The following is a 26,789-nucleotide window of genomic DNA, read 5'->3' as shown; positions in this document are numbered from 1 at the left end:
AGCTCATGAGTAATTCTCTAATAAAACAACAGCGTAAACTACTGAGACCTAAAGGCTCGTTAGTAGATGGGGTCCTTTGGAGGCTTTGAATAACAATCGATATTATCTGCCGCATTGTCCTAGGAAGGAGAAGGTAAAGGAGCTCTGTTGGATGAGTCTCCCTGTACTACAGACAGTGGATATAAGCCACTCTCATTTACAGTGAGAACGGAGCTCATTCCTGACTGTGACCCAGCCTTCACCTAACCTTTCCAGAGCAGGCTCTTGCTCACTGCCCTGTACTTTGCTGAGGGATCAGATAGCTCAGGGGTATCTCCTGTTTCTGTTCTAGGATTCCAGTCAGATCGAGCTGTTGAAGGAACTCTTGGATCTCCTTCAGGACATGGTGGTGATGCTTCTGTCCCTCCTGGAAGGTTGGGCTGTTTGGTATAACTAGGCATTCACACAACTGTAATTGGTCTGAGCACTAACCTTACTAATCACACAGATTATCCTTTGGGCAGGTCACTGATGTCATATGACATTGGTTAGAATGCCAAATTTTCAGAAAGAAAAGAAATGAGTGAGGGCACATGGTCTGATGGACAAAGCCTGAAAACAACTCATTTTATACCAAGAGGAAAGCCAGAATGAACTGGGGAAAACCTCCAAGCTTTGCTCTTCCCTATCCCCTCCCTCTCCCCATTGCTTTTCGATACATCTGGCTGCCAGTGCCATCTAATTGGCACCCTCCTAGGTCTAAGGGGATAAAAGGGACACCACATGTCACTGTGTGTCCCTAGAGATCTGACAGTGGAACCACTTTCTGGTCCCCAGGACAGAAACGAGGCCATCATATGGCCATTTCCCTCTTCCCCTCTTGTTTCTTCTCCCTGGACTCCTGGTGGGGTAGTTTTTTATGGCTTGCTACTCTCTCCTATTTTCAAATCACGTTCAGAAAAGAGCTGACTAATGTGGCATATAAACCTTGTAAAAATATCTACCTGGCCAATTACATGATAGCTTGGGTTTATTTATATATTTGTATGTCTTTCTGAACCTGCCTCACAGGGAATGTGGTAAATGGAACTATTGGAAAGCAGATGGTTGACACACTGGTAGAATCATCTACTAACGTAGAAATGATCTTGAAATTCTTTGACATGTTCTTGAAACTTAAAGACTTAACCAGCTCAGACACCTTCAAGGATTATGACCCAGATGGTAAAGGCATTATCTCCAGAAAAGAATTCCAGAAGGCCATGGAAGGTCAAAAGCAATACACACAGTCAGAAATTGACTTTCTCCTTTCGTGTACAGAAGCTGATGAAAATGACATGTTTAATTACATTGATTTTGTAGACCGATTCCATGAACCAGCCAAGGATATAGGGTTCAATGTAGCGGTGTTATTGACAAATCTTTCTGAACACATGCCAAATGATTCTCGCTTGAAGTGTCTGTTGGACCCAGCAGAAAGTGTGCTAAATTACTTCGAGCCATACTTGGGGCGAATCGAGATCATGGGTGGGGCCAAGAAAATTGAGCGTGTTTATTTTGAGATCAGTGAATCCAGTCGAACACAGTGGGAAAAGCCTCAAGTGAAGGAATCTAAGCGACAGTTCATTTTTGATGTTGTCAATGAAGGTGGAGAGCAAGAAAAGATGGAACTGTTTGTGAACTTCTGTGAGGATACAATCTTCGAAATGCAGTTAGCATCTCAGATTTCGGAATCCGACTCAACTGACAGACCAGAAGAGGAAGAGGAAGAAAAGGAAGATTCTTCTTACGTGTTAGAAACTGAGGGGGAGGAGGAGGAAGATAAGTCTTTTGAGGCTGCCTCTGCATTTGCCATGGCCTGTGCCTCAGCAAAGAGAAACGTCACCAACGTTCTGAAGAAAGCAACCCTGAAGAACCTCAGGAAGCAGTACAGGAACGTGAAGAAGATGAGTGCCAAGGAGCTGCTGAAGGTGTTCTTCTCATTCTTCTGGATGCTCTTTGTGGGGCTCTTCCAGCTGTTCTTCACCATATTAGGAGGAATCTTTCAAATCCTCTGGAACACAGTGTTTGGAGGAGGCCTGGTAGAAGGGGCAAAGAACATCAGAGTGACCAAAATCCTGGGTGACATGCCTGACCCCACCCAATTTGGGATCCATGATGATGCTATGGAGGCTGAGAGAGCAGAAGTGACTGAGCCAGGTATCACCATTGAGCTAGTCCACTTTGCAAAGGGTGAGAAGGGAGATACAGACGTTATGTCAGACATCTTTGGACTCCAGTCAAAGAAAGAAGGCAACTTAAAGCATGGGCCTGAAGTGGGTTTGGGTGACCTCTCTGAAATCATTGGCAAGAATGAACCCCCTACATTAGAGAGTACTGTACGGAAGAAAAGGAAAGCTCAGGTAAGCAGAATTCATTTCTGTTGTCTTTATCCCCTGAAAGCAACTGTTACTGTATGTTGCAGTCAGTCCTGGCTTGGTATGCAAAGGAGTCAACACTGTACTTGATCCATGTTCTCACAGGTTTCTCTGACATTACCATTCCAGAAATGCCAGATCAGGGAACATAGAGACTTACATGGCTGTTTCAGTGTTTAGTCACTGAGGGGACTTCTAGGCTACATTGTAGAATTTGAACACAATGGTCTGGGACTATCACCCTTGGTCAGGCTTTTATTAGGTTAGTTTCCAGGGTGTACAGGTTCATTCAGTGAAAGCATAGAGAAGAAAGTACAGTGTGAGCAGAGACTTATTGTGAGATAGCATTTCTACGGTATCCTGTAAGCCCTGGAAATACTTTTCACTTTAGCTCTATACGGGACACATTCCATTTCTCTTAGTGATTTTATAGTCCCAGCAGCTCTGACTTTCATTAGCTGGAAAAATTATCAAACAGCCATACTTAGCAACTTCATGTAATATTGATGATAATTTCTATTATTTATTGAATACCTGTTATGTCAGTGAATCTCATCATAATTGGAACATTTTTGTCAATAGGACTTTCAGTCAACTAGATGAACTGACTAAAACAGCAGTAATTCAGAAGCCATTGGCCATGGGAGGTTCCAGATGTTCCCTTCTCTTGAAAACATCGAACTCATGATGGCATTCTGGCATGTTAGAATTTTCTTTTGCTCCTGGATAGAGCTCATGACATAGAACACCTCAATACAGAATAGAAACTCATTTGGGTATTATATGTGCCAGACTGTGTTCTAGTTAACAAGAAAAGGATCAGTTTTGCTTTCATGGAAATCCTGTATTGGGAAAAGATAACAAGTAAATAAGATAATTACCATTTGTGATGGTCGTTCAAATTAATGAACAAGGTAATGGATTAGAATACACGTGGTAGATTCTTCTAGATCCTCTGAATAGACACGTAGTTCTTGATAGCATCTACTAAAAACAGAGCAACAAAAAGTTTTCTGAAAAGGTACAATCTGAGCCAAGCCTTGAAGGATGATAGGCACATGGAAAGCCAGGGCATCATGCTCCAGGTAGAGGGTGTGACTACTGCACAGTCCATAGTTCACAGGACTTAGACTCCTTTCCACAAGAGGAAAGGTCAGAATATTTGGATCTAAGAAACATCAAGTGGTGCAATATGAAAATTAAAATACAGAGAACGATCAGGATCTACAGAATAGACAGATCTCTATAAGGAGCTTGACTGTATTCTAAGTGCAGTGGCTATTAGCTAGTGGACTGGGGAGGCAGCAAGAAGGCTGGAGACAGGCAGGAAGCTTGTCAGATAGACAAGGGTTCTGAGTTAGACTTGCTTCAATCTGTGTCCCATCTCTTCTTTGCTGCCACAGGGCCCTCTCAAGTCTGAGTGCAGGTTGCCTGCTTGAGTTGAATACATAATAGGAAGGCAACTGAATTCTCAAGTTTGCCATCTGTCTTAGCATCTCTCAGAGTACCAGGATACTTACATTCTGCAATCCTAAGAGAAGTGGAAATGGAGAGAAAAAAGACACTGGGACTTGTGTCCATAAAGAAAAAGGCCCATCATGGACTTGTTTCTCCCAGGAGCCCTTGACTGAGTGTTCTTTTTATCTAGGCAGCAGAGATGAAAGCAGCACATGAAGCAGAAGGAAAAGCAGAATCAGAGAAGGCAGAGTAAGTTTGTGGTAGCCTGGGGTATGCTGATCACTGTGGCAGACAGTGCTTCATAGCATCTGCTATTCTATTGTTGTGGTAAATAGGAAACCTGATTTCTATCCTCTCAAGCAATAGGGATTCTGTAAACCCTGGACATACTTCTTTTCACATCAGCTTTATAATACACATGCTCTATTTTTCTTACTAACTTTGTAATCTCAATAGTATATCAGGGTTTCACTGACTGGACAAATGACCAAACATGCATATTTAGCAACTTCATATAATATTGATCATGATAACGTTTACTGTTCTTTGAATACCTATTATATGGCAGATCTGTGATCAGCTATTTTATATATCACATTTAATTCCTGCCCAACCTTGTAAGAATCGGTGCTGTGGTTGGAGAGATGGCTTAGCAGTTAAGAACACTGGCTTCTCTTGCAAAAAACCTGGGTTCATTTCCCAGAACCTACATGGTAGCTAGCAACCATCTATAACTCCAGTTAGAGGGGATCTGACACCCTCTTCGGGCCTCCATAGGCATTGCACACATGGTGCACTTACATCTATGCAGGCAGTACATTCATACACACTAAATAAATAAATAATTTTTTTAGAATAGGTACTAGTGCTAATCCCAAGAAGGCTTACTTAGTAAAGAAAGAACAACATTTTGGAGGAGATAAAGAATTAACTCTAATTTCAATACAGAACAAACATATATCAAGTCTGTGCACCTATGACTGTAGATCATCAAAGTGGTCACTACTTATTAAATAGAGATTTGATGTCCAGGAAATGGGTTGATAAAGACCTCTAGTCTCCATCCTTGAGAACAATTCCACCTCATACCTTTCTCAACACAATTTCTCTTTAATTTATTCTCTTTGGGGCTGGACCTGCCTCTTTCCTCTCCTGCTCAGTAGGTGTCTCATCCTTGCAGCATGGAAGATAGAGAAAAGGAAGACAAAGTCAAGGAGGAGGGACAAGCTGAGGACCCGTGGGCACAAGTGACTACAAAGAAAACACGATGGCGGGGTCAGAAGACTGAGAAGCCTGAAGCCTTCATGGCCAATTTCGTTAAAGGGCTGGAAATCTATCAGACCAAGTTGCTGGTGAGCTATCCAGCACTTGTCTCTTCCTAGTGGAGGTGCTGGCTGGACAGACTTCAGAGTGCTGGCCACTGATTTGTTTCACCTTTACTTAGAAGTACTTCTTCTCCTTCCTCATCTCTGTTCTTTGCCTCTTTTCATCTGCGTGTTCTTTTTGTGTTGAAGGAAAAGTCGGGGGGAGGGGGTAACCTGGGTAAAGTGACAGTCCACCCCCAACTCCTCTGCCCAAGCAGATGTCTTCTTGCCTTTTCCCTTCAGGACAGCAGGAACACCTCTTCCTGGCTGTTTACATGCATTGTATGGAGACCTAGCTGATCGTAGTCCAGAATTTTGGAAGTAGTCCTATCAGTTGAGATAAAGAAAAATGTTCTAGTGTCAGGTGTGGTGGTGCATACCTCTAATCCCAGCACTTGGAAAGCAGAGGCAGGCAAATTTCTGTGCGATCAAGGCCGGCCTAATCTTTGTAGCTTTAGGCCAGCTAAGGTTACAGGAAGACCCTGTTTGTTTTTTTTTTTTTAAAAAAAAAAAAAAAAAAAAAAAAAAAAAAAAAAAAAAAAACAAACTTCTGCCATTAGTTTATTGGCCCAGGGAAAGTATGAACCACTGCTACATGGCAAAATTAAAATACTGGGGTCAGCAAGATGGCTTAGCAGGTAAAGGTGCTTGCTCTTAAGCCTGACAACCAGTGTTCAATGTCTGGGACCCACATGGTAGAAGAAAACCAATGCCTGCAAGCTGTCCACATGCAGACACATCATATACACACATAACAGAAATACCAACATTTTTAAAATTAAAATACTGCCTGTAGCTTACCCTTTACAAAGTTGATGACCAAACTCTTGGCATTCAGGATGTCAAAAGTTGGGCCAGAGTTGTCTCTCCACTTCTACCTCATCTTCCTGTTTTGTTTGTTTTTTTTTTTTTAAAAAAAAAAAAAAGAAAGAAAAAAAGAAAGAAAGAAAGAAAAAAGTTCCTGCATTAGGTTATGCTGTTCTGCTAGCCTTCAAAGTATTATTACTGGCAAGCCTCAGTACAGTTTGTAATATTCTTTCTCTGATAAGATGTCAACTGAGGTTCAGCTTTGACTCACCAGGACTATACCTTTCTTGGCACCATCAGTGAGGACCCCCTGCAGTATGGAACTTTTCCCAGCAGCTACAGGTCCAGTCCTCAAGGGCTAAGTTTTCCAGGGAAGATGGCAGTAACAATGGTGCCCCTCAGTGGGTGAAGGAGGCTCCTCTGTGGTTTACAAAGGGATAAGAATTCAGCATCAAAGTCTGCTGTACTGCATGCACAGTACAGGGAAGGGACTGCATGGGTGTTTTGTGGGTTTAGATCACTCATGCCTGACCCTTTGCTGGTGGCAGGTTGAGGCACTTGGTTCCCAGGGACATGAGCCAAAGTATGGTTCTTTTGAACATTATTCCAAAAATATTTTAAATAATCAACATTTCCCATTCCCCCTCCCCCGAAACAATCCATGCCTGTGTTAACAAGGCCAGGATTGCCCTAGAAGAATGGCCTCTCGCCAGGACAGATCTTCAGATGTGAAACAGGAAGTCTTCTTTCCTGCCTACAGCTCTTCGACTTCTGCCTGTCCTTTTCTTTTCAGCATTACCTGGCCAGGAATTTCTACAACCTGAGGTTCCTTGCTCTGTTTGTAGCCTTCGCTATCAACTTCATCCTGCTTTTTTATAAGGTGATACTTCATCAAACGGTTACTTACTAAATATGCAAAAGACTAAGTATACTACACACGGGGAAAAACTGCAACTGAACTCTTGTTCTTAGTTCGAGTAAAAGTTCTAATGTCTACAGAAATTTCTAAGACATTGACCTTTAAAAAGTGCAGGATCTTCAGCAATGGGGAGAATGAAGAGAATGCTGACAAGAAAGAAATTAGGAGACTGTTTTAATAGTTCAGACTTGTTTTAGTTGTTATTTAATTTCCAAATACTGAGCTTCCACTATGTGCTAGATCTTATATTAGGAATTATGGGGTATTTCAAAATGAATACTAGAGTTCTTTCCTTGAGGATAAGCTAACCAAGATTTATTAGTGCTGACCCATATGAGGAATCATGATGAAGGAATCAGTGGGCTTTGGGAACAGAGGTACTAGTCAAGATTAGTGAAGATTCTGAACATTGATGAATGGGTCTTTCGTGTTGCAGGAATATAATGGTCACTAATGCAGTGTATAAAGAGTGGTCTTAGATCCTGAAAATAGTCTGTCATTGGCTTTTCTAACTCCTTGCTGGTTCCTACTTCAAACCAGCAATCTAATTTTTATAAAACAGTATATTATCTACATCAGTCTTCCATTTGACAGACTACAGAGTTTTGTTACCCATAGAAGAAAAGTGTAAGTCTATAGTAAGTTGTGAATAGCTTAGTTTGACATAAATTCTATCAGGCAGTTAGAGCTACAAGACAAAATCCTGAGAGTTGTTCATAGGAGACACGGAAGCCATGAATGGAAATTCAGAAAAAATGGAAAATATAACATATGTGTGAATGGCGCACATGCACAGGATGTGCTTATGCACCAACCCCCGTTTCTGTCTCCTCTCTTGCCACAGGATTATAAAGGCACCAAATTAAAATTTTTTCTTTTCAAAAGATTTTGTTTCTTCCTAATTCTTATCTGTATTAGAGATACTGGGGATTCTTTTCAGTATGTTACCTGAAGACCCCACTTATTCAGCAGGGCGGGTAGTATTTATATAACATGTTAACAATATAAAATACATGGAGAGAGCCCAGTGGCTGAGGCTCCTGCTGATGTTCATGGATGTGTGTCTTGGACTAGGTTACTGAAGAACCTTTAGAGGAAGAGACTGAGGATGTTGCAAACCTGTGGAATTCTTTTAATGATGAAGAGGAGGAAGAAGCAATGGTGTTCTTTGTCCTACAGGAGAGCACTGGGTATATGGCACCAACACTGCGGGCCCTGGCTGTTGTCCACACCATCATCTCTTTAGTCTGTGTGGTGGGCTATTACTGCCTGAAGGTGAGTGTTAGTTGTTTGTCACTTGGAGTCTTATCTGAACCTTGAAGAAATGTCAGTTTTGAGCCCTGCCTGTCCTTTGTCCTCTAAGATGTTGCTAGCAAAGTAAGGCTAGTAGGACATTTACTGCTGTCACTCAGGAGCTTCCTATACCTGAAGACTCTCAAGCACCATCTTGGAGCATTTCAATCAGAATCTGCAAAATGAGCTTGCATACACATTTAATTTTTGCTCCAGGAGTCCCATTTTAGGCACCTCTTATTAGATTTTATATCTGAGTCATCAGCCTAAGTCACAGATGAAGCTAGTCATGAGAGATTCTTTGATCTTTGATTGCTGTTGGATTTTTTTTGAAAGTACATTTCCATTTGGTTGTAACCATTTGAGATATGAAATGGATCTCAATGATGTTTCAATTCTCTATTGCTATATAACAAACCACCCCAAACTTAGTGGTTTGAAAAACAACCATTTTCTCTCTCATTCTGTGGGGTGACGGGGCACTATCGGGTAGGTCCTCTGGTCCCTACGAAAGGGATGTGTCAGCAGCCACCTGGGAGCTTCACTGGATAAGAATGGCAAAGATGGAGCATTCCTTTGCCTAACTCCATGGCAGGGAAACAGCCAGAAAGCTGGACTCAGGTAGGATAGCAGGAGTCCATCCCTCTCTCACTGTATTTAGATGCAGGGTGCACAATCTCTGCAATAGGGTAGACTTACATGGATGACTTAAGGTTTCCCTAAGGATCACAGAAGTAGAAACTAACCCCATGGTATGTGCTACCTGCATCCAGGGTGTATCCTTCCTTTTCAGCGAACATCCCCACAGATATGCCCATGTGTCTCCTAGGTGATGCTGAATCTTGTCAACCAGATAAGGTTAGTTACCAGAGTGATTTCTTTTTCCTAATTACTTTCTTCTCATTACATTTTTTCCTTCAATTTATCAAATAGGAAAGAAATCTCCTTGACAGTATATCAAGTTATCTTCTTCTGGGAAAGAATCCAAGAAATGTATTTATTTCTTTGTGTCCTCTTTTCCCCATGGTGAAATGTAATAATACCATGTGAGATAACCGTCTACTCATCTGGAGGGAATGTGTACCCTGGGCTGCACTGTGTGTTGCACTGTGGATGCCACTGCAACTATGAAAGCCTATGTTCTGGAGCTGGCTGTCTAGGCTGGACTCATAGCTCTGCCCTGTAACCTCCCAGTGCTGTTTCTTCACCCAAACAATGAGTATTAGAAGAATAACAACCGAAGTTCCAGGAGATTAAAGGATTTGATATGTACAAAATATTCACAACACTGGCCATGGTAAACCTAAGAGCATGTTATCTGCTGTTCCTGGGTCTGAAATCCTAGAGCTCACTTTGCTGAATGAGGTGCAGATGTACTAGTGATCTATAGAAACACAGTGCATCAAGAATGTGCAAGTGAATATGCAAAAATGCAGTTTCTGAGGTGTGACTCATACCTACAATCCCAGCATGGGAGTCCGAGGCTAGGTGACTGCTTTTGAGTTCAAGGCCAGTTGAAGGCTACAGTGATAACTGTTCAGAACCTTAAGACCTAAAGAAAAGTGTAGTGAGTTATAAGGTAAATAGTAAGGGATTTCCTTGCTAATGAAACACTTTGTTTTCAAGCAGGTAGATTATTTCTCTTGAAAAGTTCAAGGTCTCCTATGGCAGCAGGGAATATGTCCATATGTTGTTTAAAGGCAGCTGGATGGAAGCTTCTATACAAGATTGTTTGGCTATCATAAAAAGTAAAATAAATTTCTTCATAAAAAAAAGAATGTGCAAATTGTACTTGCAAAGGTCTATGAAGTCCTAGAAGTCCAAGGAGGATACTTAAGAGTCCAAGGTATCAGTAGTGGATGACATCTTGGTGTTAACACTGTTTCCTAGAGTCATTCCAAATAGGGCAGACAGCAGAATAGCTTTAGTTCTGTTTCCTATCCACATCGTCCGTGGGGCCAACAGCAGCCTGTACCTCGCAGTGTGACATACCTATTGTTCGCCTTTGCCACCTTCCTATCGTTAGTCTGTTCTTCCCTTGGTTGGTTGGTGTTGTCAAGAAAAAAAGAGCAGGAGGTAACTTTTTACAAATCATTAAATTTTGTCTTACAAATAATGATTTTCAGGTTTTAGGAATATAATGAGTTTGAGGAAAAAAGATTTAAAAGCAAGTTTGGAAACTAAAGTCAAAGAATATCACCAAGTAACCACTGCCATCCCAGAAAGAGAAGCCCAGGCTGTGTATAAATTAATTTTTCAGCTAGGGGAGTTCTAGCTACTCTTGAGTTCTCATTTCCTGGGATTTCAGGAGCATCCTCTGGCCTCACTATTTCCACCCCATATTTGAAGTATATCTGTATTTAGTTGAGATGACCAGATTACTTTCCTGTTGTGTCCTCCTCTGGTTATAGATCTTTCTGACTTTACTAGTTTTCTCATCATTGACAAACACCTGATAGAAGCAACTTAAGAGAGGAAGGATTTTACTTGGTCGTTGGTTTGAGGATAGTGTATTATGGCAGGGAAGACATGGCTGTGGGAGCAGCTTCTGACTGTGATGGCAGGAGGAGAGGCGGCATGCTCACCTCCCCAATGACCAGGAAGCAGAGAGAGGGGAATATCAGCACTCTACAGCTTTCTCTTTTTCCGTTTTCAAAGTTCAGTTCCAGACCCCAGCCACGGAATGGTTCCACTCACATTCCAGGACCATCTTTTCTCTGAAATTAAACTTGTCTAGAAATGAACTCACAGATAATGTGTCTCCAGGGTGATTCTAAATCTGATCAAGTTGACGGTGAAGATTAATCACCACATGATACCATATCTAGTCCAAAATTTTAAAAATTCCAATTATGTAGTTCCTTGCCCCATATTCCTTTAATTCATTATTTCAGCTACTCATAGTAAACTGTGGTCCAAAATATTAAGTGAAAAATATAGAAATGAGCAAATTGTGCTAAATTACATGGCATGCTGAGTAGTGTAAAATCTCATGCCATCTTCTATCTTATTTAGAACATTAATCATCCCTTTGGCCTGTGTATCCCTGCTGTATACTCTAACCCCCTGGCAGTAACTTAGGCCTCTTGGTTATTAACTGTCAAGACATCACAGTGCTTATATTCAAGTTATTCTTATTTTACTTGATAATGGCCCCCAGAGTGCAAAATTAGTGCTAACCAGTAATTCAGAGGTGCCACAGAGAAACCATAAAGTGTTCCTTTTAAGTGAAAATGTGACAGTTCTTAATAAGAAAAAAAAATCAAACCAAGTTGCTAAGATCTACTGTAAGAACTATCTACCCATGAAATTGTGAAGAACAACAACAAAAAAGTGTGTGCTGGCTTTACTACCCCAGCTCAGGCTGCAGAAGCCATAGCCACAGTAATTAGTAGTTAAAATGGAAAGGGCATTAAATTCACATAGGTGTGGACAAGAGAAAGCATAGTGTCTATAAGTTTGGATCTGTCCATGTTTTTAGAGATTCTGAGGTATTTTGGAATATATCATCACAGATGAACAAGCCTACTACAAAAGAGAATTGGATGCAAGAATAGGAAACAAGTAAGTTTGCCACTGCCTTGCAGGAGCTCTTATGGAAAGAGACAACGTCTATAAATAACTATGTACAGAGTCCTCTGAATTCTCTCATTGTAACTATTGAAGCACATTTCATGCACTAAACTTTAAAGCCATGACATGATTATGACCCTAGCCACTAAAGACACCTCGGAAATTTCAGTATTCTTGTAGCTGACCAATCTGTTTTTATAATAGTTTACTGTCCTATGTCTTGGTTTGGTTCTAAGCCTGAAGGTCATCTAAACATGACCTTGTCAGGAATCTGCTTGTCTTGCTACCAGGTGTTTAATCTTTTTTTTTAATTTCATCTTTATTTCTGAATAAAACTCCATTGTGTAAATGTACCACATTTTCGTTAACCACTCATCAGTTGAGGGGCATTTAGGTTGCTTCCATCTCTTAGCTATTGTGAAAAGAGCAGCAACAAAGTGTCTCTACTATCAGATGAGTCCTTTGGGTATATGCCAAGGAGTGGGATAACTGGGTCATATGGTAGATTCATTTTTAGATTTTTAAGAGTTCTCCACACTTTTCCATAGGGATTGCAAGAGTTTGCAATCCCACCAGCAGTAAATGAGAGTTCCCCTTTCTCTACATCCTTGCCAGCATTTCGTATCATTTGTTCTCTTGATCCCAGCCATTCTGACTGGGGTAAGGTGAAACCTTAAGATGGTTTTAATTTGCATTTCCCTAATTACTAATGGTGTTGAACACTTTTTTCCTTTTTTTCTTCTTTTTAAAAAATTTTTTTAATAACCACATGATTAGAAGCATTTCATTACAGCATTAACATATTAAATAACAATTTCCAGAGCAAAGATGCATCTCTTTCAAAATTGGCTATAAATTTTGTTCAATTAATACAGTTATACAATACTGAAATCAGTATAAACCCTATAAGACATAAAATTGAATGAGATTTTAACCTTTAAAAAAATCTCCATTTCATTTTAAAATATACTGTTTCATACAGAAAAATTCATTTTAATGCTACTAACACTTAGATGTTTGCACCTGCATCTCTATAATCTATGTATCTGATTATTACTAGTCACAGTCGGTTACTTTCTGAGATCCATCTGAGCTTGGATATAAAATCATCAGGTAGCTTTCAATGGTAATGTGTTTCACTTCTACTAATTAACATGGAGCAAATTTTTATGCTTCTTCCTCAAATAAAACTCATCCTTTTTATTTGTTGATTTTTTTTTGTATTTCATACAGAATATCCCAACAATCTTATTCATCTATATACCCACATCCCAAATAGCACCCTCCCATAGTCTTCCCCCCACCCACCACCACTGGAGCCTGTTACTGTCCACTGTGTTGTCAGTGTCCCCAGCTGTTCTCCAGTGCTTGTTCTCCATCTGCTGAATCTAGTCAGCCTATCTAGAGTTCCTTGTTTTAGGAAGATCGGCTCTCCCTCATCTAGCAGCAATCAGTTATCAATATTCCTTTAGATAAGATTGGCCTGCCACCTATTTCTCACCTCCCTTTGGGCCCTTATTTAATTGAGCTGACATGGGGCCCATGCTCAATGCCATTACTGCAACAAGCTCACATGAACAAGTCTCCAGTGGCCTGGAGGCCTCCACCTCCCTGTGTGCATGAACCCGCTTTTTTTTCGTTTGAGGATCTGTTCCTCAGGGGTCACATGGGCTTGGGAGGAGCCCCTGGCTCCCTTCTTTTACCAGTTCCATCTATGTGAAGAGAAGTCAAAGGTCCTGCTCGACTGTGGTTGGCTTCACTTGGAAGCATGGAGGAAATGATTCCTCTGTGTTGACCCTCCTCTTTGTAGACTGGGCACTGATTCAAGTCCATTTGGTGGGGTCTCCATGGCCTCCTTGATCAAGAGGACAGGTGACACACCAGTTACAGAACATTTTGAGAGATGCTCATAATCCCCTGGAGCTTAGTCGACCTAGGAGGGCAAGGAGACTGTCCTTTATATCCCTCTGACCAAGTTAGTACAGGCCTCAAATTATGGCTGTTAGACATCCAAGGTTAGTTCCACCAGTCTGGTACTTTTAATTGCCATGTGCTATGTAGATAAAGCTTGGGCAAAGACCAAACGTTTTCAGATAAACCTTGCCTAGACATGTATTATAATCCTTGAGCTAGTTGTATGTATAATTTGTCAGTAGGTTGTTCGGTTAATATGGTTCCCTCTGGTTTTTTAAAACTAGCTACACATTATTCATCTCTCGCATTGTCTAACCCTTCCACCATGGTTTCCCCATTTAAAGTGCCCCCATTTTTCCCATTTCTCCCTTAATAATACCCTTCTCCTAAGATCCCACCTCTCTTGAGCTCCTTCTTTCCCTTTATTCCCAAGGTTCATTGTATAACCCTCCCTCCCCCTCCCCTTAAAATAACCCCATTTTTCCATATCTCCCTTATTAATGCCTGTTTGCTACTGTTCTTCTCTTTCAGATTCTTTTTTTTCCTTTACCTTTCTGGTTCCTTTTCATTATCCTGGTTTTCAGTAGTTATGTCTGGATACACACTCATAAAGATTTGGTACTAGGATCCACATATGAGGGAGAACATATGTTGGGTTTTTTGTTTGTTTTTTCTGAGTCTGTTACTTCACTTAGTATAACAGTTTCTAGTTCCATCCATTTACCTACAAATTTCATGATTTATCTTTCTTTACTGCTGAGTAAAAATCCATCACATAAATGAACCACATTTTCATTATCCGCTCTTCAGTTGAGGGACAGACACTTAGGTTGCTTCCATCTCTTAGCTATTGTGAAAAGAGCAGCAACAAACATGGATGTACAAGTGTCTCTGCAATAGGATGAGTTCTTTGGGTATATGCCAAGGAGTAGTACAACTGAGTCAAATGGTAGGTTCATTTGTAATTTTTATAAGAGTTCACCACACTACTTTCCATAGGGGTTGAACAAGTTTGAAGCACCATCAGCAGTGGATGAGCGTTCCCCTTTCCCCATATCCTCTCCAACATTTGGTATCATTTTTTCTCTTGATTTTAGCCAGTCTGGGGTAAGATGAAATCTTAAAGTGGTTTTAATTTTCATTTCCTTAATTACTAATGATGCTGAACACCTTTTAAGATGCTTCTTAGCCATCTTTATTTCTTATTTTGAGAACTCTGTTCAGCTCCTTAGCCCATCTTTTAATTGGGTTACTTCCTTTCTTGATTCTTTGTTTCTTGAGTTCGTTACATATTCTGGATGTTAAACCTCTGTCAGATGTGTTGCTCATGAAGATTTTCTCCCATTCTGTGGGTTTTCACTTCACTTCCTTGGTTGTTGCTTTTGGTGTACAGAAGCTTTTTAGTTTAATGAGGTCCCATCTGTTGACTCTTGACCTTATTTCCTGAGTAATTGATGTCCGGTTTAGAAACTCCTTTCCTACACCTGTATTTCCACCACCTTGTAGGTTTTTGCCAATGTTTTCTTCTAACAGTTTCAGAGTTTTAGGCTTCACATTGAGGTTTTTGAGCCATTTGGAGCTGACTTTTGTGCAAAGTGAAAAATGGGGGTTTAGTTTCATTCTTCTACAGGTGGAGATCTAGTTTTGCCAGCACCATTTGCTGTCTTTCCTCCATTGAATGTTCTTGGCCCCTTTGTCAAATATCAGGTGGCTGAAATTGCATGTACTAATATTTGGGTCTTCAGTTTTGTTCCATTGATCTATAGGTCTACTTTTGTGCCAGTGCCATGTTGTTTTTGTAACTATAGCTCTGTAATACAGTTTAAAGTCTGGTATAGTAATCCCCCTGGCATTGTTCTTAAGTGTTCAGGGTTGCTTTGGCTATCCAAGGTCATTTGTGCTTCTGTATGAATCTTAGGATTGTTTTTTCCAACTCTGTGAAGAATGCCATGGGGATTTTGATTGGCATTGCATCGAATCTATAAATGGTTTTTGGAAGGATGGACGTTTTCACAATATTAATTCTTCCAATCTATGAGCATGGGAGGTCCTTCCATCTTCCGATGTCTTCCTCAATCTCTTTCTTTAAAGATTTAAAATTTTCACTGTAGAAGTCTTTAATGTCTTTGGTCAAGTTCATCCCAAGATTTTTTTTTTTGTACCTATTGTGAAAGGGAGTGTTTCCATGTACTCTTTCTCTGATTGCTTGTTATTGGTATATAGAAAGGCTACAGACTTTTGTAGATTAATTTTGTAATCTGCCACTTTACTGAATGTGTTAATTTCTAGGGTTTTTTCTGGTGGAATTTTTGGCGTCTCTTAGGTATACTATCATATCATCTGCAAAAATGGATAATTTGATCTCTTCTTTTCCAATTATTACTTCTTTAATTTCCTTCTCTTGTCTTATTGCTCTTGTAAGAGTTTCAAGGACTATGTTAAAAAGGAGTGGCGATATTGCACAGCCTTGTCTGGTTCCTGATTTTAATGGGAATGCTTCCAGTTTTTCTCCATTTAGAATGATGTTGGCTGTGGGTTTGTTGTATATGGCTTTAATTATGTTGAGGTATGTTCCCTCCATTCCAATTCCCTCTAGGACTTTGAACATAAATGTTTGTTGAATTTTGTTAAAGGCCTTCTCTGCATCTATTGAGATGACCCTATGGTTCTTGTCATTCATATAATTTATGACATTTATTGACTTACGTTTATTGAAACATCCTTGCATCTCTGAGATAAAGCTGACTTGATCATGGTGGATGATCTTTTTGATGTGTGTCTGTATGCGGTTTGCAAGTACCTTGTTGAGAGTTTTTGCATCTATGTTCATTAAGGATATGGGTCTATAGTTTTCTTTTTTGGTTATATCTTTACCTGGCTTTGGTATTAGAGTGATGCTGGCTTCATAGAAGGAATTTGGAAGTTGTCCCTCCATTTCTATTTTTTGAATAAATTAAGTAGTATTGGATGTAGATCTTCTTTAACAGGTGTTTAATCTTAAAGAGTGGTTCAAATCAGATCAGCTTTTGGGCCAGGTATATTAGCCAAGGAATGAAGTTTGGCATTGGTTGTGCAACTAGATACCTTAATCCCAGTATAAAGAAGTTACTGCCCTTACACCAGATTAACTTGTGACATGTGTGGGAGCAAGTGTTTTAGTCACTAACCTCTAAGTGATAGTGTCTTTTCATCTGTAGGTGCCTTTGGTGGTATTCAAAAGGGAAAAAGAGATTGCCAGGAAGTTGGAGTTCGATGGTCTGTATATCACTGAACAACCATCTGAAGATGACATCAAGGGGCAGTGGGACCGTTTGGTGATCAATACACCGTAAGTGCCCCTCACTCTGACCCCATAAAAACAATAGAGCAGAACTAGAAAAACTCCAGGCAGAAACACACCATGTCTCTGGGGAGGCTGGGATGGCCTGGTACAAAAAGCCACTTCCAGAACAGAAGCACCTAATTCCTGGGAGAGGGTAGGTGCCATAGGAGTATATGAGAATGGAAAACCTCGAGTCAGTAAGAACCCTGTTAACCAAAAACGACCTATGTTTGGGAAACGTCATAAGAGAGCTTGTCTATATATTCTACCACATCCCCAACCACGTACCCCAGCCACTGACAGTGAGTCATGAATGGAATGCATACATTTCCTGCTGGCTTTTGTTTCTGGTGTATATCAAGATCCTGGAAAGGGTGAAGAAACATATCTGGATATTTGCCCATGGAGGAACAGCACAGGGTGATACAGGAGGCCTACTTTGACTGAGGTGGGCAACGAAATGTGTGGTTAAGTGATCAGGAGACCAGGAGCCTCATGCTAGGGTGGTGGTAGGGGGTACAAAGCTGAATGCATTTTCAAAAAACAGAATTTATACCTGCTTAATGTCTAGTCTGTCATTGTGATTGTTCTTGATCATAATTTTGAAATAGAAATTACAGAGTTGCTTTCCAAATATGTCAGTCAATACAAAGCAGAGTCGATACAAAGCAGTCCATAGATACGTGGTGATTCTGAACTTCAGTCGAGGTTAGAATTCTTCAGTGAACAGGATAGAAATCCAAAAGATCACAGATGCAGACATTCAAACTGCAAAGTGTCTTGATGTGTTTGCCTTGATGTTAAGAATTAAGATCCTGACCTTTTCATCTTTATTTTTAGATCTTTTCCTAACAACTACTGGGACAAGTTTGTGAAAAGAAAGGTATGCCTTGTCTGTGGGGGTGAGTTCTATGTTCAAGTTCTCCCTGTAAAAAACATATGCAAATGTGCTGTCTTGCAGTGGTATCCAGAGTCAGCTGCTCAGGGGCATGGATCTGGGCCTCCTGCTTTGCTCATGCACATCTGCACACCATCCTCTGGTTCTGCTTATTAGGCTTCTCCAAAGAGATATCACCTAAAAAGTCATTTGCACTTAATTGCCTTTATGTCATCAGTTTTTCTAGGACTCATTTTTCTTTTCCTGCCAACTTTGAATCATGTCTGGACTTTTCAAAGGTGTTAAACAAAAGTGCAGCAAAGTTCCAAGGACCTCAAAGCTAGAAAACACATGGGTAGTGGTGTGGCCACAGCTGACCCTGTCATTTCTCTGCTTCAGGTGATCAACAAGTACGGAGATCTCTATGGAGCAGAGCGCATCGCTGAACTTCTGGGTTTGGACAAAAATGCCCTTGACTTTAGCCCAGTAGAAGAGACCAAAGCAGAGGCAGCTTCTCTGGTGTCATGGTACATCACTGAGGAGTTCAAGTCCATGTGGCCCGCACAGAGTCCTCGTTTTCCCGTTTTTCTGTAGTGGGCTAGAGGGAAAAGTGCAAGCATGTCTTTGCTCTCTTATATGCTGGGAGAGGACTGTTTAAAGGGTTTGCCAGACAGTCATTTTTTATGCCCAAAGGAGCAGAAAGTCTAAGGTTTCAGGCTGTGTGATTCAAACCATTCTTTGTCTCTGGGGAACCTATATAACTTATAAAACTTCAGAGCTGTATTTAAGTTATTAGCCCTACGATAATTAATTTCTCCTTTATTAAGCACTTAACTTGACATTTGTAAGTTATGAAATAATTTATTCCTCTCCAGGCTCAGTTCCATCGACATGAAGTATCATATCTGGAAGCTGGGTGTAGTTTTTACTGACAATGTAAGTACAGTACCTAGAAAAGCAAGACTTGTACCCTGGGCCAGGGATATCATTGGCTGCCACAGGGGAATGAGCAAGCCTTGACCTTCTTGGGCATCCTCCATGGATCATCACAGGTCACAAGCCTTAGAAGTGCTAGATGAACACATGTGTCTTGTACAGTAGTGTAAGGTGTGGCTGCAGCTCCATTTGGAAATCCTTGGGCCAACTTACAGCAGCTCAGTACCTACTCCCTCTTGATCCTCATTTTGTTCCCCCAATGAGCGGAAAAAAGGGTTTAATTGCTTATGATATGGGATGAGTGCCTGAAAGTTGCTAATTTTCTTCCATTTCCACAGTCCTTTCTTTACCTTGCCTGGTACACGACCATGTCAGTCCTTGGCCACTACAACAACTTCTTCTTTGCTGCTCATCTGTTGGATATCGCAATGGGCTTTAAGACACTGAGGACCATTCTGTCATCCGTAACTCACAATGGCAAACAGGTACTGGCTTTACCCTGACTAGCAACAGAACAGATGGATGTTACAGGAAGTATGCTAGCTATGACAGGAATTTGTCAGCCAGTGTCAACCTCCTTTCTTGACCAAACACTTGAAACTTAATAATGATTGTTTTTGCAAAACTGTAGCCAACTAAAGGTAGAACATTCTTTTTTGGGCCTACCCCTTCCTCCATGGTGCTAATTCACTCCCTGAGGGATAGCAAGTAGAGCTATATGGCCAGAAAACTCCCCAGCTACTTCTGACATGTGTCTCAAGAACCAATGAGGTAATAAACATCCTTTCTATATATATTTATACATAACATGCACATATACATATGTAGTTAATCAAATTACCTCTGGATATTGATGAAATTGGATATAGCAATGACTAGTCATATTAAAAGCCTCTAATGGCTTCTTACCTACAAATTCAAACTGCTTAGCATTTTGTTGTTCACTAAGTATGCGACGTACTCCTTCACATCTTCCTTTGTAAATGAGAGGAAGACAAGGTAAAACATGCCACACTTGTGCCATGTCTCAGGTACTCAGTCTTACAGCTACTTTGTAAGGTAGCTATTACACACAATTTACAGTAAGAGAACTAGGCTGAGAGGCTTTGTCTCTTCCTACATTATACAGCTGAAATGAGGCTGAGCTTAGATCCAAGCTCTTTGCTTCATGTGGTATGGAGTCCACACACTGTTTCTTCTAAAGTACTTTCTGTGAGCTCTGCTCCCCAAGGTTTGGGTAACTTTATCCCTCAGGAGACCAGTGCTACATCTGTGTTGGTACTTATGTTAGCACTCACGCACACTCTCTTTGGTATACCTCCTTGAAGGCAATGATACTTTTTTTCCTCCGGCCAAATGCCAAGTACCTAGTCCCTGGAATGTGCCAAAGACACAAGTCCCTGGAACTCTTCAGGCATGTTACTGAAACCTGGCCTCCTTATATACTGTGGAAGTAAACCTGTCCCAATATAACCACAGAGGACCTGGGCAGATTTCTTGGCCCAACCATCATAATCCTTAGAATATCTTCAAAGTGTGACAACTACACAGTTTATAATTTAGGATACCCTCCAGTCTGAGGAACCTTTAGTTTTTTTCAGTAGTTTTACAACTGAAACCTAGTAGCTCTGTAAAATGCATTTGAACCCATCTCACAACACCCTCACTCATTAATTCATAAGAACCTTTATGGTTCACCTATGTCCATCTCAATACCCTGTATATTAGTTTGTATTAGTGAGCTAGGGATGTATAACAAAGTATCTGACAAGTGACTTGACTGACAGAAATTTGTATCTTTGGCCTGTAGAGGTTGGGAATCTAATATGAAGGTGCCGATGGAGTTGGTCTCCTCCAAGGCCTCCCTCCTTGGCATGTGCACAGCCATCTCTAGCTGGGCCTGCACACAACTGTCCCTCTGTGTACGTGTGTTTTAGGTTTTAGGTTCTAATCTCCCCATCTTCTAAGACACCAGTGAGACTGAATGGGCGGGGGGCACCTTTACAGCCTCATTATATCTTAACCTCTCTAAATGCTGTTTCCAGTCACATCCTGAGGTACTGGCATATGAATAGGGTAGGGGTGGGGGGCAATTTGGCCCTGAACCACCCTGCCCACCAACTTCTACTGATAAGCCCGGTCATCTGTGAGTGGCCTGTCCTCTGCCAGCAGTCACAGCACATCACTGTTCTTCTTTATATCGAGTGTCCCATGAGCATTTCAAGGCTGAGATTCCACTCCTCTTCTTTATCTCTGTTCTATCATCCCTAGTTAGTTCTGACTGTGGGCCTCCTGGCTGTGGTGGTTTACCTCTATACTGTGGTGGCTTTCAACTTCTTCCGCAAGTTCTACAACAAAAGTGAAGATGATGATGAGCCCGATATGAAGTGCGATGACATGATGACGGTGAGTACCACCAGCTACAAGGCCTCCTTGGGAGAGACGGGCCACAGGGTAGTCAGGGTCAGCAGGACAGACTAGAGGAAGTGCCATCTGTTCAGGAGAGGGAAGTGTCCTGAGGAGATGGAGGGACAGATGTGGGTTCCATTATGCTGTGGGGGCTGAGAGAATAGGGCAGCACACTACAGTGGGAGCACCATCACTTGTTACTTTGGAGTAAAGATGAGACAGGCCATGAGTGAGCACATCTGAATTTCATGGAAGTCAAGCTTTGATTTTCACCTAAAATTGGAAGCAAAGTTCTATGGATACTTATTTTGGCCATCCACTGGGGTTCTTTTAGAACAGACACAGGAGGCTGAAGATCAAGGCAGCAGAATGAGGCCTATGGGAGTGGTCCCTGTCAGGTCCCAGTGGGGATGAAAGGCACAGCTCAGGGTAACCCACACTGTAGCAGCAGCAGTATCTTTGAAGTTTATCATGGCCTAATTTAGGAAAAGATGTATTAGGGATAGGTCTGAGAGCTTTCATCTATAAACATGTATCTACCTTAGCCAATGTTCATTGGCTAAAAGTCCCCTTACAAGTACTCTCACGAGACAGCAACACTATTTACCATATCACCAGCGCAACTAGCACCTGGCTTCAGGCTGCTCTGTGCTCTGCATTTACCCTTTCCAGTGAGCGTAAGCCCTTCAGTGAGAGGAAAGGATAAGGGTGTCAGGCTGGGTGAGGTAGTGCTCAAATGTGTACCATAGCGTGCACGTGCAGATGAAAGTTTATTGCAAGAGAGTGTTCCTTATTCAAAATGCTTGGGACTAGATTTGGGATATCTGCGTATATGCCATGAGCTGCCTTAAGATTGGGACCAAAATCTAAACATGAAAGTCATATACTTCCTATATATCTTATATCATAGTCTGAAAGTAATTTTATATAGTATATTTAGTAGGCTTACAGTCTGTTATTTTTTTTTCCTTGTTTCAATTTACTTAGTTTTATTTTATGAGTGTACCCCTGCATGAAATGCCTGAGGGGCCAGAAAAGGGCATTGGATCCCCTGAAACTGGAATTTGAGAGGGTTGTTAGCTGCCATGCAGGTGCTGGGAACCGAACCCAGGTCCTCCGCAAGAGCAGCCAGTGCTCTAAACTGCTGAGCCATCTCTCCAACCCCTATGCTTGTATTTTGACCATGACCTATCACATGAGATCAGGTGTTGAATTTTCTACCTGTGGAGGTATCACATCAGTACTTGGCAAGTTTCAAATTTTAGAACGTTTTAGATTGGGGTGTTCGATTTATATTTAAGCGTCTATGGAAATCCTTGCCAAGTATATAGGAAATAGAAAAGGCTTTTACTTAAGTTATTGCACAGTCTGAAAACCAGGCTAACCATCTTGAAGGAAAACAAGGAAAACTCATAGCTGGTATCTATGGCATACTCATTAGGCTTTTTTGAAATGTAACAGTGAGCACAGAGCATGGCCTCACTGAAGGTTCCTGCTCCCAGTTCAGGGCTATCAGATACACAGTGGTTGATCTATGCTGCTGGCGACAAAGCTCTATGCCTTTCCCCTGAACTGCCATCACTTTTCTTCCCTAGTGTTACCTCTTCCACATGTATGTGGGAGTGAGAGCAGGGGGCGGCATTGGCGATGAAATTGAAGACCCCGCTGGTGATCCTTACGAGATGTACCGTATTGTCTTTGACATTACCTTTTTCTTCTTTGTCATTGTCATCTTGCTGGCCATCATTCAAGGTATGGTTATCAAGTACATAAGAAGGAACTAGGTTTAATAAGTCTAGTTTCCCTTTTCCAAATTCATGAACTAATTGTTTTTTAAATTTTATTATTTTTATTTTATGTGTATATGTATATTGCCTGCATGTAGGTAAGTGCACCCTTGTCGTGCAATGCCAGTGGAGGTCAGAAGAGGCTGTTGGGTCCCCTGGGACTGGAATTACGGATAGTTGTTAGCTGCCATGTGGGTGCTGGGATTCGAACCCAGGTCTTCTGCAAGAACAACCAGTGTTCTTAACTGCTGAGCCATCTCTCCAGCCCCTAAATTCATGAACTAATTATTTTATAAAGAAGTGTGCGAATTCACTTACTTGTTAATTTAGCAAATGCTGAGCATTTATTGTTTGTGAGGCCTTGGTTACATATAAAGTCAAAGATACCCTCAAACACTATTACAAGAAACAAGACAAGACACAGAGGTCACCCCATTCTACATGATATCCTCATCTTGTCTGCTTCCTAGACATGTCCTGTGGCTAGTCTTTCCCTGGTCCCAGGCAGTGAGGTGGGGAAGCTATGAAAACATGGCATATCATTGATATTTTGGTCATAGTTTGTCAGGAGCTGGAGACAGAAAGATGATGAATTAGTTTGAGTCATGCTGAGATGCAGTACTGACAAGATACACAAGGGTTGAGGGCTCTTCTGACAAAGACACTGAAGAGAATTCTAGCACATCTCCTTACCCCATAGACAACAATAAGAGGAAGAGCCCACTGCAAAGAATGAAAACCAACCACTGAGCAGAAGAGGAGGGAGGGACTGGTGGAGAGCAAACAGTTCCAAGGAGCAGGTAGTTAACAGCACTGAAGCAGAAGAAAAGCAGTTAAGAACTGTAAGAGCCAGGACCAAGCACTTGCCAGCACAAGGCATACCCCACCCCTTGTAATTTTGCTTCAAGTGAATAATAGCCCAGCATGATAAGTCACTTTTTTGACTAAACAAAGTGACCTCTGTCATGCCCTCCACGACTCTGTCCCTGAGCCCATGCTACAGATTAAGGTGTGTTGTCATTCTGTTTTTAAAATTCCAGGTCTTATTATTGATGCTTTTGGAGAGCTAAGAGACCAACAGGAACAAGTGCGAGAAGACATGGAGGTAACATTATTTCTACTCATTCCAACACCATTTTCATATTCCAGGCGAACAGGTTCCTCAGACAAAAGAGTGCTATTAATTAGGGTCATTCCTAAACAGGACCACTAATAAGGTTTATTTCCCAGGCCTGTCCACTCTCCTCCTCTACGTCCATCTACCAGCTTTGGGTACGTAATGCCTTGTGCTCTGTACCACTCCCCAGGCCTGTCACATTGCTCCCCTCCTCTCTGCTTCATGAGTGGAAGGAACAGTATCTTGAGCTAGGCAGATAGCACTGTGAGTGAATGACTAAAGGGCAAAAGCCTTAAACAGGAAAGTACTTTTCAGTTTCCCTAATTCAATTGTTGCCCTTCTTCCTGCCTATACCGCTATGCCTGTTAATGCCTTTTCTATTTGTTGTGTATCACAGACTAAGTGTTTCATCTGTGGCATTGGCAATGACTACTTTGATACAACCCCTCATGGTTTTGAAACACATACATTGCAAGAGCACAACTTAGCCAACTACTTGTGAGTATTCTTAGTTGTCTTTAAGGTTTAAAAAAAATTGTTTCTCCCTTTCAGAAAAGAATGTGCAGGTGTCTGTGTGAACTACTGACTTCCTCTACATGCTTGAGCAATCAGAACTGTTCTTGGGCCAGGCAACCCAACCTGTGACTAGACCTCACTCCTTCAAAAGATCATGTATCTCCAGCAATTTCTTATTCTCAGTGGCATCTTCCTGTTCCCTTATCATCTTTTAAAATCCTAAATGATGTCCATTTTTACCTCTAGCTATTACTATCCACTTCTCTCTACCTTTGCCCTTCCTATCCTCTATGAATCTTTTACTGAAAGACTTTCTTCCCCTCCACATCACAGAATTTGGATGTATCAAGGTGGCCAGTCACATTCATGTTGATAAAGCTGTAGACAAAGTGAGGTTTGAAAACTGACCACAGCATTTAAGAGTGAGATGTTGGGGGCTATGTGTTGTGGAATTGCTTCAGCAATGTCTGGCCCCCCAATAAGTAAGAAATAAATAAATACTTCACTTTTTCTAGAGTAAAAACATTCACCTAAGAGCAAGTTATTTGAGCCTATGTAGAATTCCACTTACAGTGTATATAAATTATGACCTGATTATTCAAACTCAATTTAAAAAAAACTTAGTATTTAACCTTCCCTCCTGTCATGAATATTTATCATGGTCAGTTCTGATAGGTCACATCTTAGTCAAGATATACAAGGGGAGCCCAGGGTCCTATGGCAGTACCAGGGGATGCTAGCCATCTGCACTGGGATTCCCTTTCATTATACCATGGAACATTCTGTGCCCCTCTGTAGTAGCTAGTTTAAGTGCTAGAATTCAATGACTCCGTTTGACCCTCCCACCTTTTAAAATGGTTACCTGCCACTTAAATAAATGTGCCAGGGGAGACATAATGTTTTAGTGGTTTCAGTATGATGAAGATACATTGATTTGCTTTCTTTCTCAATCTTGAGAAAGGAAAATGAGTTAATTGTCATAGCAAAGCCATTTCTGTATGCCAGGGCCTGCTGCAAAGCCGGCTGGCACTGCTTTGTGAGAGCTCAAGGTTTGGGGCTCAAGCTCTGCTACCACGTATTCTACTTTCTTTTCCTTTTACCAAAGTCATGGTTTCTTTTCCTGAAGGACATGACTGAGACTAGTTCTGGAAACTGTCTCTGACTTCATGTAATATGAACTGAAAGTTCATCCCTGTGGGACAGACTCAAATCTTTGACACGGATCAGTTAGAGTGCATGAAACTATACTGTATTTTCCCAGTTTTCCACAATGAAAAACAAAGTTATACTTCCAGAAGAATGTATATGACTTGAGATTAAATACTTTTGATAATTTTATGGTAAAAGGTTGGGCTTTTACTTCATTGTTTGGGATTTTCTTACTATGATAGACAAAAACTCCTTGCAACTGGGCTTAGAACAAAGCTCTTTCCTCAGTGGCTTAGAAACCAGCATCTATTATTAGAAATGCTTCCCTAGTCCTTAGTCTTTGAACCCTGTTTCCAATTTGCCTGAGTAAACAGTGTTAGATAGTTTGGTTAAGAAATCCACCTTGGGCTGGAGAGATGGCTCCGTGGTTAAGAAGACCCAGGTTCAGTTTCCAGCAACCACATCAGATGCCTCACATCTCCCTGTAACTCCAGTTTCAGGAGTTCTGACACCCTCTTCTGGCCTCCACAGGTGCCTTCATATATGTGGTGCACACACAGACAAGTAGACAAGTTAAAAAAGCTTTAAAAATGTCTTTTCCCCACTTATACCATTTGTTCTTTTTCCAGATTCTTTTTGATGTACTTAATTAACAAGGATGAAACAGAACACACGGGTCAGGTGAGAAATAAACTGCTTTTAACTAAGAAGCATGGCCTGTGCTAGGTCTTCCTTTTACCAAGTCTTGAAACTTTGCAGGGCAGAGAATATCTGGGCTGATGAAGCCAGAATTCTGTGGTGACTTTGGAAATAGACTAAAGACTTCCTGGAACTCCTTCCCAACACTGACATTTTCTAAAACATGGTGTTTACTGCCTCTGTATAGAATAGCTGGAGGTGGGAGAACATTATGGAAATGGAGTGGGTGGCTGGAACAAAGGGCAAGAGACTC

General features: G+C 41.2%; 1 protein-coding gene across 1 annotated transcript in view; it reads left to right on the top strand.

Moving 5' to 3' along the window:
* The window catches only part of Ryr3 (ryanodine receptor 3), a 595,983-nt gene that overhangs the window by 567,873 nt on the left and 1,321 nt on the right, over positions 1 to 26,789 (top strand). The window contains exons 88-103 of the mRNA XM_017800130.2: positions 332 to 413; positions 1,051 to 2,381; positions 4,045 to 4,103; positions 5,035 to 5,206; positions 6,819 to 6,905; positions 8,019 to 8,219; positions 16,922 to 17,052; positions 17,887 to 17,929; positions 18,323 to 18,450; positions 18,799 to 18,859; positions 19,198 to 19,344; positions 21,131 to 21,265; positions 22,864 to 23,020; positions 24,096 to 24,160; positions 24,570 to 24,670; positions 26,467 to 26,518. Coding sequence (XP_017655619.1) covers positions 332 to 413; positions 1,051 to 2,381; positions 4,045 to 4,103; positions 5,035 to 5,206; positions 6,819 to 6,905; positions 8,019 to 8,219; positions 16,922 to 17,052; positions 17,887 to 17,929; positions 18,323 to 18,450; positions 18,799 to 18,859; positions 19,198 to 19,344; positions 21,131 to 21,265; positions 22,864 to 23,020; positions 24,096 to 24,160; positions 24,570 to 24,670; positions 26,467 to 26,518 — 2,952 coding nt within the window. The remainder of the gene's footprint in view (positions 1 to 331; positions 414 to 1,050; positions 2,382 to 4,044; positions 4,104 to 5,034; positions 5,207 to 6,818; positions 6,906 to 8,018; positions 8,220 to 16,921; positions 17,053 to 17,886; positions 17,930 to 18,322; positions 18,451 to 18,798; positions 18,860 to 19,197; positions 19,345 to 21,130; positions 21,266 to 22,863; positions 23,021 to 24,095; positions 24,161 to 24,569; positions 24,671 to 26,466; positions 26,519 to 26,789) is intronic.

The sequence above is a fragment of the Nannospalax galili genome, unplaced genomic scaffold, assembly GCF_000622305.1.
Source record: "Nannospalax galili isolate Female #2095 unplaced genomic scaffold, S.galili_v1.0 scaffold999, whole genome shotgun sequence".
Taxonomy (NCBI): Eukaryota; Metazoa; Chordata; class Mammalia; order Rodentia; family Spalacidae; genus Nannospalax; species Nannospalax galili.
This window is presented reverse-complemented; position numbering and strand designations above follow the sequence as displayed.